The 15,228-nt window shown below is 45.4% G+C and overlaps 1 protein-coding gene across 4 annotated transcripts in view; it reads left to right on the top strand.

Moving 5' to 3' along the window:
- Window positions 1-15,228, top strand: part of RERE (arginine-glutamic acid dipeptide repeats) — a 232,261-nt gene that overhangs the window by 78,491 nt on the left and 138,542 nt on the right. For all 4 annotated transcript variants that reach the window (XM_040533319.1, XM_040533315.1, XM_040533316.1 and 1 more), the window contains one exon: window positions 12,357-12,427. In XM_040533319.1, coding sequence (XP_040389253.1) covers window positions 12,357-12,427 — 71 coding nt within the window. The remainder of the gene's footprint in view (window positions 1-12,356; window positions 12,428-15,228) is intronic.

The raw sequence follows: 15,228 nt of genomic DNA, 5'->3' as shown, positions 1-15,228 counted from the left end.
TGTCTAAACACTGAGCACTTCCTACCTTTGTGTAAAAATGAATTGAAGCAAAGGACCTTGAAGTGCTTCCTTTTGCCTGCTGAGGATGGTAGGTAGTTACCATATCCTTCTCAAATATCCTTTTGTATTTGGAAGGGTGAAGTAGAAGCAGGCTAGATATTCTCCTTTTGTCTGGGATAGCTTTTCTGAGCTGCTCTAAGGAGATGGCTGGATGTTTCTAGGTGGGTGCAGTCTAACGTTTGGGAAAAGTCCTAGGACTGTTAGCAGTGATAATAGTTGTGCCATCTTTCTGCTCCTTACCTGGCTTGCCTTGTGCCCTGGTAGTGCAGGTGCTGCCAGAGGGAAGCCACAGGAGAGCAGGAAGACTGATTTAGCTCCCTATTTCTTCTGATACTGATACTGAGATCTTCATCTTACGGTAAGAAAACGGTGAGCTGTCTTTGAGATCTAAAAACCAGCTGCTGCTGCTCTGGGTGGTGTGCAGTGCAATGGCAGTGCAGCTCCTTCTCTCCCCTAAAGTAGCATTAAGTGGATCCTGGCATACCTGGCCCAGCACACACACAAAGGGAACGTGTCTTGGAGATGGTGCGGACAATCCCCGGGAAAGCTATTGGACTTCTTCCGTTTTTATTAAGGTATGCAAAATCACTGTTACTGGACTGAAAATGAGATACAGCTACCAGAAAATACAACTTGAGTACCGACTGTTCTGGAGGTGTGGCTTGATGTCACCAGTTCTGTTGGATTTCTGTCCCCAGAGCTGTTCAGGAAGCACAACTGCAACCGAGCAAACTGCTGACACAGCTGTTTTCATCTGGAAAACCCCCAGCATCTTTATAAAAACCGAACAAAAAAGCTAACCAAGTAAACAGAGGGAGGAAGCACTTTTGTTTTAAGTGGTACGTTGGTATTTGGGTTGGAGAACATCAGTGGAATTGCAGTGCAGGCATTTGGCTCGCTCCCTGACAGTGATTGGCTTCTATTTGACATTGACTCATGTGTTTGTCAGCCTTCCAGATGCTGCCTTCTATTTATTCTGACAGCTTCACCAGCTGAGAGAGGCGGGCACGCCAGAATTAAAATACACAAATACATGTATGAATTATATATTTGCTATCAACCTTGAAGTTCTGGCGAGTTTTTTTTAGATCTGCTAAAATGCTGGAAAAAAAGGAATTCTGGGAAATTTTAAAAATCTGAGTTTTATACTAGGACAGAAGGAAGAAATAGAATGGAAGTACTTGGTTCAGCTGTGCGTTGTGATTTTGGGAGGTCTGTGAGCAGCCTGCTTTCCTGTCTGTTGCGTGGATTGGCCTGGTTTGCGTGGAGGTGTGCTGCTGAACGCCTGCGTGCGTGCTCAGCGCCTTTGCCACCATCTGCTTGCCTCGGAAGCTTTGGAGCTAAAGTGAGCCTGTATTCTGGCATGGTGCACAACGTATTTCCCTCCTCGTTTGCAAATCTGTTATTGTGATGAAGCTAGAGCACCGAAATAACCAGGTATTTGGTGGCAGACTTTGAGCTGCTGGGAATAGGAATAACCTGAAGAGCCGCGCTGCTTAACGTGCTTAGAAGAGTTCCCTTGTTTTGCACACTGGTGCCGCTGTGTTTGCAACCTTGCTGCATATGGGAATGGTGATGAAGAAAGCTCCTAACAACCTGCTAGAAGAAGAGATTGTCTTTGACTGCTGTTTTAGTGGAAACAAATGCAGCAGTAGTTAAAAGACAGAAAAACTAGAGCAAAGACTTGGAGTAGTAGTTGGTCAGACATAAAACATCAGGAAGGTTAACAAAGTGTGTAAAAGCATCACAGGAACTCTTTCTTTTGAAGTTGAAATCCATAGAGAACAGTTTCCACGTGCAGCTGAAACTTGTGCTGTTCTTGTTTTTCACTACTGGATTCTTTTTATTTATAACAGCAGCTATAATTTGTTTTCATTCTCAAAATTTGAGATTTTATTTTCCAAAAAGAAGTTCTTTAAAGATAGAGTAGGTGAATATTAGTATTCCTAGAAAATAATTAGGCTTACGTGGCAAAATGTTTGCTACTTAATTGCTTTTAACTAATTCTTTTATATACAGGCTGTTAGCAGAAAACAAGCCGAACTGAATAGTAAGACACTGTTACTGTGTTCTTGTCTGCTCCGGTATCATCATTGACTCCTTGAACAAAATATTATTCAAGGTAACACGTGAGCTCACTGCAATGTGTGCTGTGTGTGGGAATCTCCGTAACGTGCTCCCTGAGGAGCTTGTAATGAAAACTAAACCAGTTTGGTAAAGCAGGGGTGCTGTGGAGCTGTTGCGGAGTGGAGGAGGAACTTCCCTTGACGGCCTTGCTGGTAAGGTGGTTATTTGTGTCTGCCACTGCTGCTCTAATGAAAGCTTGTGCTTTAATTACCGTAGGTAATTGTGGGCCACGGATCCAAGAAGATCTGCAGGCTGGCTTAGGGAATTATTTTTGCAGAGGGGGAGTGTGGGAGGATGGTGACTGACCATAGAGGAAGGCTTTAGGGGAAGGCAGCGTGCCGTTCCGAAGTTAGGCAAATGGCAATCTGGAAATAAAAACACGGCGTGGGAAGCAACAGGGGGAAGTTGGACTCAGGGAAGGGATTCCTTGAAGTCGTGGTTTTCAGGGAGGGAAAGTGAGTCTGTGGCTGCAGTAATTGCTCATGGCCTGTCCTCAATGTATTTCACTTATGAGTTTGAACTTCTACTGTATTAATTTACCAGCTGCATTTCCTACTTTTGACCGGTGGAAGTTGCCATGTGTCCTGTTGACCACCGGATAAATAATAAGAGCGTGACCAGCTCTAGTGGCAATACCTGTGCCAGGTGTGCTCCTAATGTAATGTCTGTGCTGGGAGCGATGCAGCTTGCTTCATGCTCCAAGCAGAAGGTTGCTTAGACATTTTATTTGCGTTGTTTGCTTAGGAAAGGAATATACCTAAATGTAGACATGATTTTCATTTTCTTTGGTTTAAAATGAAGTTATGCTTGTGTTTTTACTGTGGTAATTGTACTCTTCTTTCCTTAATAGCAAGGAAATCTTTTTTTTTCTCCCTGAAGTGGGCATTTCTTGTTGAAGCAGCTGTCTAGCATACTAGCTTAATTATTTTGCTTTAAAACGAAGGAAGAAAATGTAACATCACCATGTCGACACAACGTGAATACACTTCTGCTGTAGGATCGGCCTTACAGCTGCTGCACTAATTTATTCTGTTAAAGGCATCTCAGAGCGGTTCACAAATTTAAACAATAGGAGAATCATTTCAGAAAACGTGTTATTTGATTGTTTTTTAAATACAGATGTCTTTTTCAGTGCTGCCAGTCTTGATTTAAAAAAAATAAAAATAAAAATAAAAAGCAGGTAGCTGAGCATCAGGTTAGCAGCCAACAGGGAGCACGTCACTGAAGCTTCCTCACCTGGCTGTCAGCGTGTGCATCGCAGCAGGCTCTGAGGCAAGGGACTGCGGGGCTTTGAACACAGAATGATGTGAGAATACCTGCACCCACATGGCACCTCTACTTGGCACGGGTGTTACTGCTCAGGGCTGCACCAGCAGCTCATAAAATGGATTACTTTCTGCCTGTTTGTTTGGGAAGACAAAGTGTTGGGCCAGTGCTAGGGAAATAAGGGCTGTATTTTTTTTCCCAGTTGAGGGTTGCACGAATAAAGCCCGTAGGTATCTTTGTGAGGTGGTGTAGTGTGTTGGGCTGTAATTAGCGAAAGGGTGGCTAAGGGGGAGAAGTTAAGCGACCAGTTAGTGTTTGTGGCAGGCATGGGAATAGGTGGGTTTTCTCTTCCAAGCTGTCTTGGTGTGCTTGCTTAGCACGTAAGAGCAGGGTTATAATTATGCAGGGTCCAGCAGAACAACTTCTTGAGCTCAGAGCCATGTCAAGAGGGCTTGGAGACGAGGGAGTGGAAGGGGCATGAGAGCATCCCAGCCCGCGTCTGTGATACAGAGCCTCTGTCCCCAAACCTCTGGAGGTTTTTGCGCCCATCAGGCAGTTGCGTGCTGAGCCCTGGGATGTTGCGGACATTGGTCAGGTGGTCTGGGGAGACCTTAACGTCTGTGTTGGTTTTGTGTTACTCAATGCTTGCATCTCAGGTCTCGGAGAGATCCTCCATGGCGATCATTCTTCCTTAGGAGTGTGGTGTATGTTGCACACTGAGGATTTTAATTGGAAACAAATGAGGATGTCTGAAAAAAATAGAAATAAAAACTGGAGTCACGTAGCTGTGTGGTACATTTGTGGTGCTGCTCGGGTTTTGTCTTGCACAGTGCTTTATAAATAGGTGGCTGTGAGGAGTTGTTGACATGCATCCAGTTGGGGCTGCGAGACAGGTGTGGCCAGGTAGGCATTTGGAAGACAGCAGCGAGAAGTGTTAGGAGCAAATATTGTGTCATTATCAAAAGTGCTCAGAGCAGAAGAGTGTTTTAAATGGGATGTGAGCAGTAAACCTTATCTGCTGCTAAAGAAGCAGCTCTTAGGCTGAATGGGTGTTGCGGAAATTACTTTTCTTTTTTAGTGGCCTGCACTATTATGCCACCGTTCTTTCTTTCAACGTATTTAATTGAAAAAGAAAACCTACTCTAAGACAGGAGGATCGCCTACAATGAATTAGTGGCCGAGGCCCTCCAACGAAGGGCTGAGCCCTTCTGTTGTGGCGTGTTTTGGCAGCAGCAGCACGCATCTTGCAGGAGGAGCTGTGCACGGTGTCGTGGGCGTGCGTGGCAAGTGTGGAAAAATAATTGGTGTGGGAAATGCTGGAGCTTGGTGCCTGAGCTGCAGAACAGTTGCTTTTATAAAATTGGGAGCTGCAGACTACAATTAACTGTCATTAATTTTGTTGAATAGAAATATGTTCCATTTATTGTACAATCAGGAGCTAGGCTTGAATGAGTTTAAATAGATGAAATCTAAATTATACTGACAGTCCATTAAACAGCAGCAGAAACCCTTTAAAGAAAATGGATTCGCTATGATACCAGTTTATAATAAAATCATTTGCCAAATAAGAACTACAGTCCAGGCATCGGGAATACTCCTGTGAGTTTCAAATGAACACAGTAAATTGCTTGAACCATTTATTGCAGAACAGGGCTCGAGCACATTGTTTCCTGACAAGGAGCCAGCAGCGTTGCTTGAAATCTGCTCAGCAGGCAGTGACACCGACAGATCAGCCCAGCAATTTGTTGTCAGCCGTGGAGGGGGAAGAGGTAACGGCACAGCTCCCTACCTGCCAGCAGGAATATTTTGCTAGGTAAATCCACACATCTAGGGGTCCCGATGCACTCCTCCTCATGTTCAAGTCTGGTATTAAAGCACCGTGCCTGATGTGTTGCTGGGGTTAGAGGTCTGCTTCCAGCGCTCACCTTCCTTTGCAGGGGTTTGGGGTATGGTTTCTGGAACACCGGCAAATTCAGATCTCAGCGCTGAGAGCTCACTGAATGTTGAGAATTGTTATTCTGAGCCCGTCTAAGGTAGCACTTGGCTGTTAATGACCTGTGTCTGCTAATGTCCTTCTCTTAATTGCATTTATTTAACTTTCTGGGTGGCGGTGAAGGGTTGGGGCAGGTAAGTACTGTGACACTGGGTCTGGCTGCGGCAGAGAATTTGGGGGAACCATTGGGGTGGAACCACTCACCACTAGGGGCGAGGGCAGCTGAGCTCTTTGTTTCAGGCACCTCTATTATGGGATGTAAATACCTTTTACGTATTTGTCTCCCAAAGGGTTGGGGACCATCTCGATGATGGTTTTCCTTTTTCTATTTTTTTAACCCAGGGTGGTAGTGGTGGAGCAAGCACGGGGCTTGCCTGGACACTTTCCTTTAGTTTCTCAGATGCATCACAGGGATTTCTGCTGCACGCACCTGAATCTGTAGATTTAAAGGAAGTGGGATAAGTGCTTGTTTAAAAAAAGAAAAAAAAAAGGCTTTCCTGCCTATTTCTACATTAAGGTAGAAGCACTGGATGTGGAACAGGCAGGGTACGCATTCACAGAGCATGGTTTTAGCACACTGGCCGAATAGGAGCCGGCAATACTACTGGCTACATGAGCCTGCTTGGCTGCGACAGCGCAGGAATTGTGCGCGAGCTGTTTGAACTCGCCATCTGCTGAGCCCTGTCCTCATTTCACTGCTGTACCTGACTCGTTCAGAAGTGACCATTTGCATGTCCGGCAGGCATACCATTTGTCAGAACATCTAACTCTGATGTAGAATATCCGAATAAAAAGAAAACGAGGGAGAGAATGTAAGGTACTGGGATGTCAAAACTGGGAAATGTGCTGAACCGCTGGTTGCTTGCAGCTGGGCCCTGAAGCAGCTCCTTGTGGGTGGCTTTCAAGGAACGTCTTGGAAGCGAGCACTGTGCAGAGCACCCGAGGCCTTATTGCTTGGGTGATGCAAGTGTTGACTCATTAGCTAAAACCCCAAAGGATTAATGGGGAAGACGGTTACCAAATAAACTGCTTTCTTTAAGCTGATGAAGGTTCGTGTGCTCGGTGAGGTCGTGGCTTGTTTTACCAAAAGATCTTGAAGCCCGTGTGTGTGAGCTCTGATTTTAAAAGCAGCTCTCCGTGTGGGCACGCTGATGTAACCCTTCAAACCAGGGCACTTGTGGTGAGCATCAAAGCCTGAAGAAGCTGTGGCTCCCTGCCACGTGCCCTAGAAATACTTGGACTCCAGGGGAACGTTTTACATGAGTAGGAAAGAAAGCGAATGTACTCGGGGTGGAGAATGCAGTGAGTGTGTGCGGGGAACGTAGATTTCTTTATATTGCCATCAGAGCGGTGAAGGTTATGGGAAGCTGGGTTTTTCATTGTTTTTTTCTCCACATTGGAGAGTTTGGGTTATCAGCAAGCTCTGTGGTGCAACAGGTTGGTGCTGAGGAGGCTTTGGAAGCTGTTACTTGCTGTGGAGGAAGGCAGCGTGTGGGTTCGTAGCACAGCCCGTTCCCCGGGTGCCTGCTGGCCTCACGCTTCCTCTACTTACTCATCAGCGCAGGATGCTGATAGACCTTCAGCACAAGCAGGTAACCTGTCCTGCACCTGCTCTGCTGATGTTCAGAGCAACGTTTTTTTGCTTTCTGTAGCTGATCATGTAGCTTACCTTGCAGCAATTTCCTTGTCGCACGGTGGTGCTGATGTAGGGTACGTAGGATCTGTTCCCCAGTCGCAGGGGACGCTGTCCCCAGTGGTGCCGAGTGGCTGTGGGTGTTGTTCCACTCGTGCCAGTGGTGTGAGTGCCTCGCTGGAGGTTCCTGAGCCGTGCCCAGCAAGCCACGTCCCCACGTTCACTGCTGAAGGAGTCCTTGCAGAGGCGAAGCAGCCAGCACAGGCGGTGGCAGCGGTTGATGGAGCTGTAACGGGGTAGGAAAGAGCAAATGACCGGGAAGGGAAGGTCCGCTTGCGTGGATGTGACACTGAACTGTGTTTAAGTTAAGAAACATACAGAAAAGCATTTCTAGTCAGTCTGAGTTTCGTTGGGCTTTTTGAAGTGGAGAGGATTGACTGGTGGTAGGAGTGAATGTTAATATTGCAGGAGCAAGTAGATGGCTGAAACACACCTGTGCTGTGGTTTCCTTTCAGGAATAATAGATGTTGAAACAACTGCCCAGAATTTCTTTGGGCTGTCTGAAGGGAGAGCGCATTTAGGTCCATCGTGTTTTAGGCTGACAAACAGCCTCGGGCTTCAGCTTTCCATTTAGCACACGGAGTACGTGTCACTCAAGCTACATAAAACTGCTAAGCAGTAAAAATTCAGAAGCAAGTAAACTTGTCTGTGTGAGGAGCATCTTTATTTTGGGATTTCTTTCTTTTTTTAAGCTGTTTCTTTTTGAGGGATGGGGCATCTTCTGCAGTCGGCATGAAGTGGCGGTAGATGCTCAGAGGCAGAGCAGCCCGCACAACAGCGCTGAGAAATCGACTGAAGTTGTCAAAGTCTATGCAAAAGCTCTCTGCAGCCACATACAGCTGAAATGTTGCACAAGTATGTGATCAGGGGAAAAAAAAGGGTGCAACAGCACATTCCAGTAGCCACTCCTGTAGGCTCACGTTCCTTTTTTTTCGTGGGCATAAGCCTTATCAGTGTAGGTTTGCATTTGGAAAACAATGCACAGTTGTGTTTTGTCACCTGGGTCCACGTAGCTGTTCTTCAAGATGATGTATTTGCGTTTAGGATCTCTGGTAAATGAAAGTAATTGCTTTTTAAGGTGAGTTTTGAGCGGCTAATGTGGCTGCATCCATAACTGTTCCTCCTTCTGGCGGTTTTCCAGTTTCTATCTCTCTTGGCATTTCCTTGCACCCGAATTAACTTGTTTTCTTATCTCTTCGGCCTCCGTTGCTTTGCAGTCGCCTTAACTGGATGTCATCTTTGTTTTTCGCGTTGGCAGGCAGCCAGATGTGCCTTTCCCTGCTGCAACAAACCAGCGAGTCGACGTGTTTGCTATATCCGTGGTAGCTGCCAGATTCCGTTTCGTTGCTTTTGTCTGCACTGTTTCAGGCGGATGCTCAGCCGTTTGTTCAGCGTGCTGCCTGAGAGCACCCAGGCAGGGAGGCTTGAGGAACTGAGGCATTAAGGGAAGAGAATTGCTAAAGTTGGTCCCTGTATCTGAAATCTTGTAGCTTTTTATCCAGACTCCTCTGAGCATCCTGAAAAATTTCTCCCGCGTGGGTGAGAACCCGTTCCAGCAGGTGACTGCACCAGCCAGGACCCTGAGCAGCTGGTTGGAGTGAGCAGAGGGCTGTCAAAATGGAAAGATTGGGCAAGGAAACCCAGGATAACAGGAAAAAAGGTCAGGAAAACATGGGTTTCATATGGCTCAGGTGCTGTGGCTGCTGAGTAACTACACTGAAGCACGCCCATCAAGGTGAAGAGGCAAGGAGGATGCGTTTGGTGCTTACCTCCCAAGAGAGTCGCTGACAAATTCTGTAGGATTTTGAGGGTTTGGGGTGAGAAGTACTGTATGAGTTACAAGCTGAGTAGATTACAGTTCTTCTGGTGTTGATGGTTGATTACATATATGCTATTTCAAGCTTTTAAAATGCACATATGCATGCTGTTGCAACAGCTGCTGCGATCCGAGCTAGGAAATATGGAATTTGAAATTGGTCATTTGGGAGAGGCAAATTGGGCTCGATCTGAATGGAAGTAATTCGGCGTAATTCTACAGAGATACCGGGGGTTGTTATATAGGAATGCTTGTAATAATTTTCTTATTAAAAAAGAGAAAACATCGTGGTGTGGTTCACATCCATCAGAATTCTTTTGAGCCTCTTGCTGCAAGGCATTTGGTTTGTCACATCACCGATAGGAAAAACAAGCAGCAGAAAACTTTAAACTGATGCTGCTTCTGTGGGTACCTGCGTAGCCTTGCTGTCTACCATGGTTTCCTGGGACCCCGTAATTAATAGAGGTTAATTCAGTAAATCCTTGGGTTGCTCTCGCATTGTGTTCTCCTGACTGTGTCTCCTCCTCTGCTCCAGTGGTGGTGGTGTAAAGGACTCACAATAAATTCTGCATGAGTTAACTCTTCCCTGAACCCTTCCCTGCCATCTCCTTTTACTGCCAGAATTCTTTGCTCTAAAACTTAACCTTATTTAATACTTAAAATGCATTTTTTTCCAAGCACCTGTGTTTCTGGTGCTGATTGTTTCACTCTGCAGTCGGTTGTGTTATCCTTCTGCCTGTCAGCATTGCCTCCAAATGCAGTTGGGGTTAAGTTCCCGTCGGGTTGCCACCTGGTAAGCAGGTGACAGCCACGTTAAAGCAGAATTCTTCATTTTGTTGGCATTTTTGTGCTAAAAAGAGCCATGCAGAAGTTCCCAAAACAGGCCAGGCCCCATATGGACTGTAACCGACACATTCTGATCCTGGGTCTTTGATTCCTGCAATGAAATAAGCAATGTATTTCCAGCTTAAATCCATTTTGTCAGGTTTGTTGGACCTCACAAATGCTGTTGTGAAGCGATTAGCAGCGCATTTTGTGATGGATGGGGGCTGTTTGGGTGGAGGAGCCTGTTTTATAACGAATGGCATAAGTGGAAATCTGACCCTCGGCTTTTTGGGCATCGCTTGGGTGGTCGCTGTGGCTGCGGGACAAACCGGCAGGAGGCGGCCACTTGGGCTGTGACAGGGCAGGGGCATGGAGGAGGAGGAAGGTGCTGTCCCTGGACAAGGCAGGGATGACGAGGAGGAGGAGGAAGATGCTATCCCAGGAGCTCCCTGTGCTGTCACTTCGCCCTCGGTTCACAACTCCTGCATGCACTCATGAGACACCCCTGTGATCCGTTCCGTGAACCTGTGCTCCATGGGTTTAGGTTTTTTAATTCAAGGAATTGCCCAATGTGTTCACCACTAAGTAGCAGCTGTGCTAAACGGATTTTCTTTTGAAGAGGAGGAGGGTCTGGGTAACCTTTTCCTGTTTCTCTTTTAAAAGCCCATGCTACTTGAGCTCTCCTAGCAAGGCTCTGGTGACAGTTGAAGTGATTGCTTTTAGCTGTTTGCCAGCTCTCATATTCTCTGGGGACGTGGGCCGTGGCGAGCTGTGCTTGTCAGCTGGAGAGCTCCTTTCTGCGGGAGTCAGGGTGACCTTCTGCCTGACTTTGATACTTACGTGCTCTGGCACCAACCTGATTTGTAACCTCCTGAAGACCAGCATCTTTTCCAGTCTAGATTGAAACACCGGTCGGTAAAACTGAGAAATACCTTTGTCTTCGAGTTGCTGCCACTGAGCGTGCAACTTCAGCTGTCCTCACCAGCAGACTTGAATTGAGGCTGTACGTACGGGTTATTTTCTGATCTACAGGGAAAAGACTTACTGCTGCTCTGATTGTATGGCTTTGCAATTAAAGGAAGTGTTAATTTGGTGGGTAGCGTCTATAATGATGATGGAAGTGAACGGTTTGGATTTGAAACACGGCATGCCTGGCTTCCAGGTGTAATGCTTCTGGGAAGTTTTGGGTTCGTTTTTAGAGACCTGGGTGAAAATGTCTTGACGTGCTGCTGGCACGGGGCAATCCAGGCAGTGCAGGCCGACTGGCAAATTCCTGGAGACGATCTGGAACAGTACTCAGGAAGGTAGAGGTATAGAAAATGAGGATGAAGGAAAAGAAATGATTTCAGTTTGATTTTAAGTGATTGATAAGAAAGCTGGAATTATTGCCTGCTTTTCTCCTTCTGGTCTCATCACTGAGATGGGAACAAACGTCTTCTGGTTACAGTGTGAGGTATTGGAGGGTAACTCCAAGGTTCATCTCCTTGCTTTGCCCCAAAAAAACACCAAAACCAACAAACAAACAACAGCAAAAACATCCCCGAAAAGGGGGGGGTGAAATACAAATGATGCTGCATCCTTAGGAGTGTTCTTCGAGGAGCGTAAGAACTAGAAACTCCTTGTTTTGAGTAGCTTCAGGGTTTTCCAAGGCAGGAAGCAGGGCTTCAGTTGTGTTTTGAACGTGCCTTACAAAAATCTGACTTTCTTTTTTTTTTAGAAATTGTGGGTAGGTTCATGGAGAATCGTTCACAGAATATCTGGTGTTCTTTGTGTCTTCAGTCTTCGAACAGAAGTTAGCTCCCTGAAAATAACAGGAGAACACAATGATTGTCCCTTAAATACCTGCTTGGCTTTGGGAGCAGCCTCTCTGCCTTCTAGCAAGCTGTGTGTGGACTTGGTGATTTCTAGGGGTATCATCGTTAATCAGGCAGTTCCTCCCCATCCGTGCTGTAATTTTATTCCGAGGCACTGCTTTTGTTGCAATTATTGCCGAGACTGTTTTTAATACAACAAACCTTATTTTACAGCAACCTCGTAGAGTCCAGTTGTCAAAAGCAAACCAAAATAATTACTCTGTCTCTGTCATGTCAAATGTAATTTGAGAAAGCACAGCTCTTCCCTGCGGTAAATCTAATTTAGTTTGCTGTATTTCATCTGTGATTGGTTGCCTTGGTTTTCTTTACAATTAGAAGAGAAAATATGTTAGTGCTAGGTTCCTAATACCAACTTAACCACAAAAGATTTGATTAGTTTCCTGTCTTATTTTGATCTGGTTCATAGGTTGTGACCTGGTCGTTCTATTAACTGCTTTCACAGTGGGCTGCTATGACTTCCTTTGTTTTTCCAGCAAAATGTCTATTCAAATCAAAATTATTTTATGCTGCTAATTCCCTTATTTATCATCATAAAGCATCTAGTTGCTATTTTTAGATCACACTTGGAATAAATTACATGGTATGCAAATGAAATGGTGGCTCTTTCTAAGCATAGGCTGTTTTTAATTTATCCTGTTTTTATGGTCGGTCTTTGAGGCACAGAAGTTAATTTCCATTATTTTAAAATCTTGTTTTTTAAAGATTGCGTATATATTGAAAGTCGCCGGCCGAATACGCCGTATTTCATCTGCAGCATTCAAGACTTCAAACTGGTAAGAAAAATTTTCACATCTCCTCCTTCTCCTTTTCCCCGCCCCGTTCTCCAGTGAGATGGCAATGTTTCTGAGCCCGCATCTCTTCCCGTAGCTCCCGAGTAGTCCTCCTAGCTTCTGAAATAGCGGGAGTTTTGCTGCTAAGACCGAGATCTGTGCTTGTTTAGATGCAGTTATTGACTAGGCTGTAGAGCTGGAATTGCGGGCTGCTTTGTTGTAAATCCCCAGGGAAATGAGCTTGGAGTGGGGTGCGCTTTTGGCGAGCTGGGGCTCCGAGCTCATGTTTTTTCCTGGGCAGTTCGCCCTGGCTGTAGGTCAGATAGCCCACCTGGGGTAGCAAAGCTTGGGGGCTGGCTTCTGGTTCATCTCAGCTCATCAACGGACTGTGTGGAGATGCAAAGGGGTGCTAGGCCAGTGTGACAGTGTCTGTTAATGAGAAATAACGTAAGGTTTAAGAACCATGTAGTGCTTTCTTCTTTTAAAAGCAGAAAGCTGGGGACCTGTGCCAGAACAAAGAGTTGGAGTTGCGGTTTGCCCCTTTCTATCCCAATCTGTACATTAAAACATGAAACGTTTCCTTCTTGGTGTGCAGGAGCTGCACTGAGAAGCCCTTGCTTGGGGTGCCGAGCAGGAAGCCACCACCTGTTGGACAGGCGTGGCCCCTCTGCTTCCTTTGGCCCTGTGCCCTGCTGGAGCAGGGTGTTTGATAAAAGCAACCTACTGCTCATCTTGTGGGGAGCCCGGAATACGTAGTAAGCTGTCGTGCTATCCGTGTGTAGCAGTGTAGATATCCATGTGTAGTTACAGGTGTAGCTCGTCTACTATCTGTTCTCTTCAGAATTCAGCTTCTTCCAGGCTTTCTTACTCAGATTTTCCATTTCAGTCCTTAAAAGTTGATTTTTTGTGAGACCACAGTGGAGCAAAACACGTAGGCTTTCTTCGGTGTTGATGTCCTTGCTACTACTGGTTGGCACTTGGGGGCTCCCTCCTGTGCATGTCTCTCTGCTCTCCCTCCCTCTCCTTTTTTAAGGAGATGTTGGCTTTTTAGTTAATGCAGCCTCAGTTGTTAGAACACTATACTGCTCTTGCCCATCAGCTGGTGCTTTTGTGTTTGAAAGGAATTCCAAGGTGCTAGTTGCCATTCGGGGCAGAAGGTCCTGCTGAGCTGCAGTGCTTGCCCAGGGCATTAACAGCACCAACAGCTGAAGCTTCTCTTGTCAGCATTGGTCTAATGCAACATGTTAAAGCTTACTGCAAAACTCTGTGGGAAGGGCATTGCATGATGTTTTAGTGCCTTTAAAAAAAAAAATAAATAGCGGGGTTTATCTTTTCTCATGTTTTCAATGTGCAAAGGATATGACATCAGTGTTGCTGGCAATTTTCTGTATTTTGAAATGGAAATAGTACCATTGCTTTGTGTTTACTTTTGCCTGCTCTGAGGTCTTTATTTTTTTTTCTGCTGGATTTTTCTTGCTGACATAATGCATAAAAGGAACTTGTAAAGATGACAGAACCAAAAAAAAAAAAAAAACACCTTTGATGTTGATTATGCTTGCAAAGATGAATTTTCAGTGCATTTGTCACTGTTGATTTTTCTGCTGGGGAAAGGAAAGATGTACAGTGGAAAGGACACTTGATTTCTCCTCTCCTAGTGCCAGATACCAACAGGAAAACAGTCTTGTTTTGCCTTCAGCTGAACATGTCAAGTGAAGCAGGGAAGAAAAAGTCAACAGCTTTGAAATGTCGCCTACTAATTAAGTACATTATCATTTTGGTTATCATAAATACAAGGTTTGGGCTGCACATATGAGTCTTAGCCTACACTTCCCAGTGTTCTAGGTGCAGTTCAGACACAAAAGTGGAGTTTTATTTTTATTTTTAACCGCTAAAAAGGTGTGGGGAGGAGTTGAGATGACAACTGCTGTCTGATATATACGCACAGTTTCTTGCAGGGTAAAAAGGGTCAGTCCTGAGAAGAGGCTCGAGTGCTGTTCAGCTGTGTTCAAGTAAATTGGAGTTCAACTTGCTCTTTCCAGTAAGACCTTAAATCATAGTTGGATGAGTTTAAGTTTATTGCAGAGCTAGGAACTGGTTTTATGATGCCTACGTAGCGTTTAAGCTTCCTACATTTGACAAACAGGTCGAAGGAGGCAAAGGAAGCAGAAGGAAACACTGAAATAATGCTATATTGCCTCTGAATGGGCTTGTTCCTTCTCACGTTATTAGTTGTATTAGAAAGCGCATCTCTTTTAAGAGCTGTTTTGCCTGCTTCACTTTTACAAATAGCAGAGTGATTTAAGAAAATGGGGGAGAAATTACTTGTGGAGCAGTACGACCTCAAGTTACAAGTGCAGATGCTACAAATATCGGAGCAGCTTGTATTCCAGTGGCTAGATCTGGTGGCACCGAGGAGCTAGTAACTGGTTTTCTGATGTGCTCTGTGCAGTTCCAGCAGTTATTGCAGGTACAACGGCTTACTTTCGTGCATTAGTTCATACTTCCATCCCTGGTTTCTCTTGACGTTAAGGTGAATCCAGCCTACTAAAACTGATACTAGAGGAGCAGTTCTTTTGCTTTCCTGAAGAACGATTGCGCTCCACCAGTGGCCATAAAATCCTCATGATGAAGCTTTACTTTTTACTTACTGCTATTTGTCAGCTGTCTCTACTGCCGTCCTGCTTTTTGTTGCTCCGTGCAGCTTTGCGTGAAGCAGAGCTGTGATGCTGCCGAGGCTGGTCGTTCCCTTTGAGTTAATGGCTCTTGTTTTAAGATAAGCCGGGGCTGGGAAGAGGAGCAGCAGA

This window comes from Cygnus olor, chromosome 21 (genome assembly GCF_009769625.2).
Source record: "Cygnus olor isolate bCygOlo1 chromosome 21, bCygOlo1.pri.v2, whole genome shotgun sequence".
NCBI classification, from domain to species: Eukaryota; Metazoa; Chordata; class Aves; order Anseriformes; family Anatidae; genus Cygnus; species Cygnus olor.
This window is presented reverse-complemented; position numbering and strand designations above follow the sequence as displayed.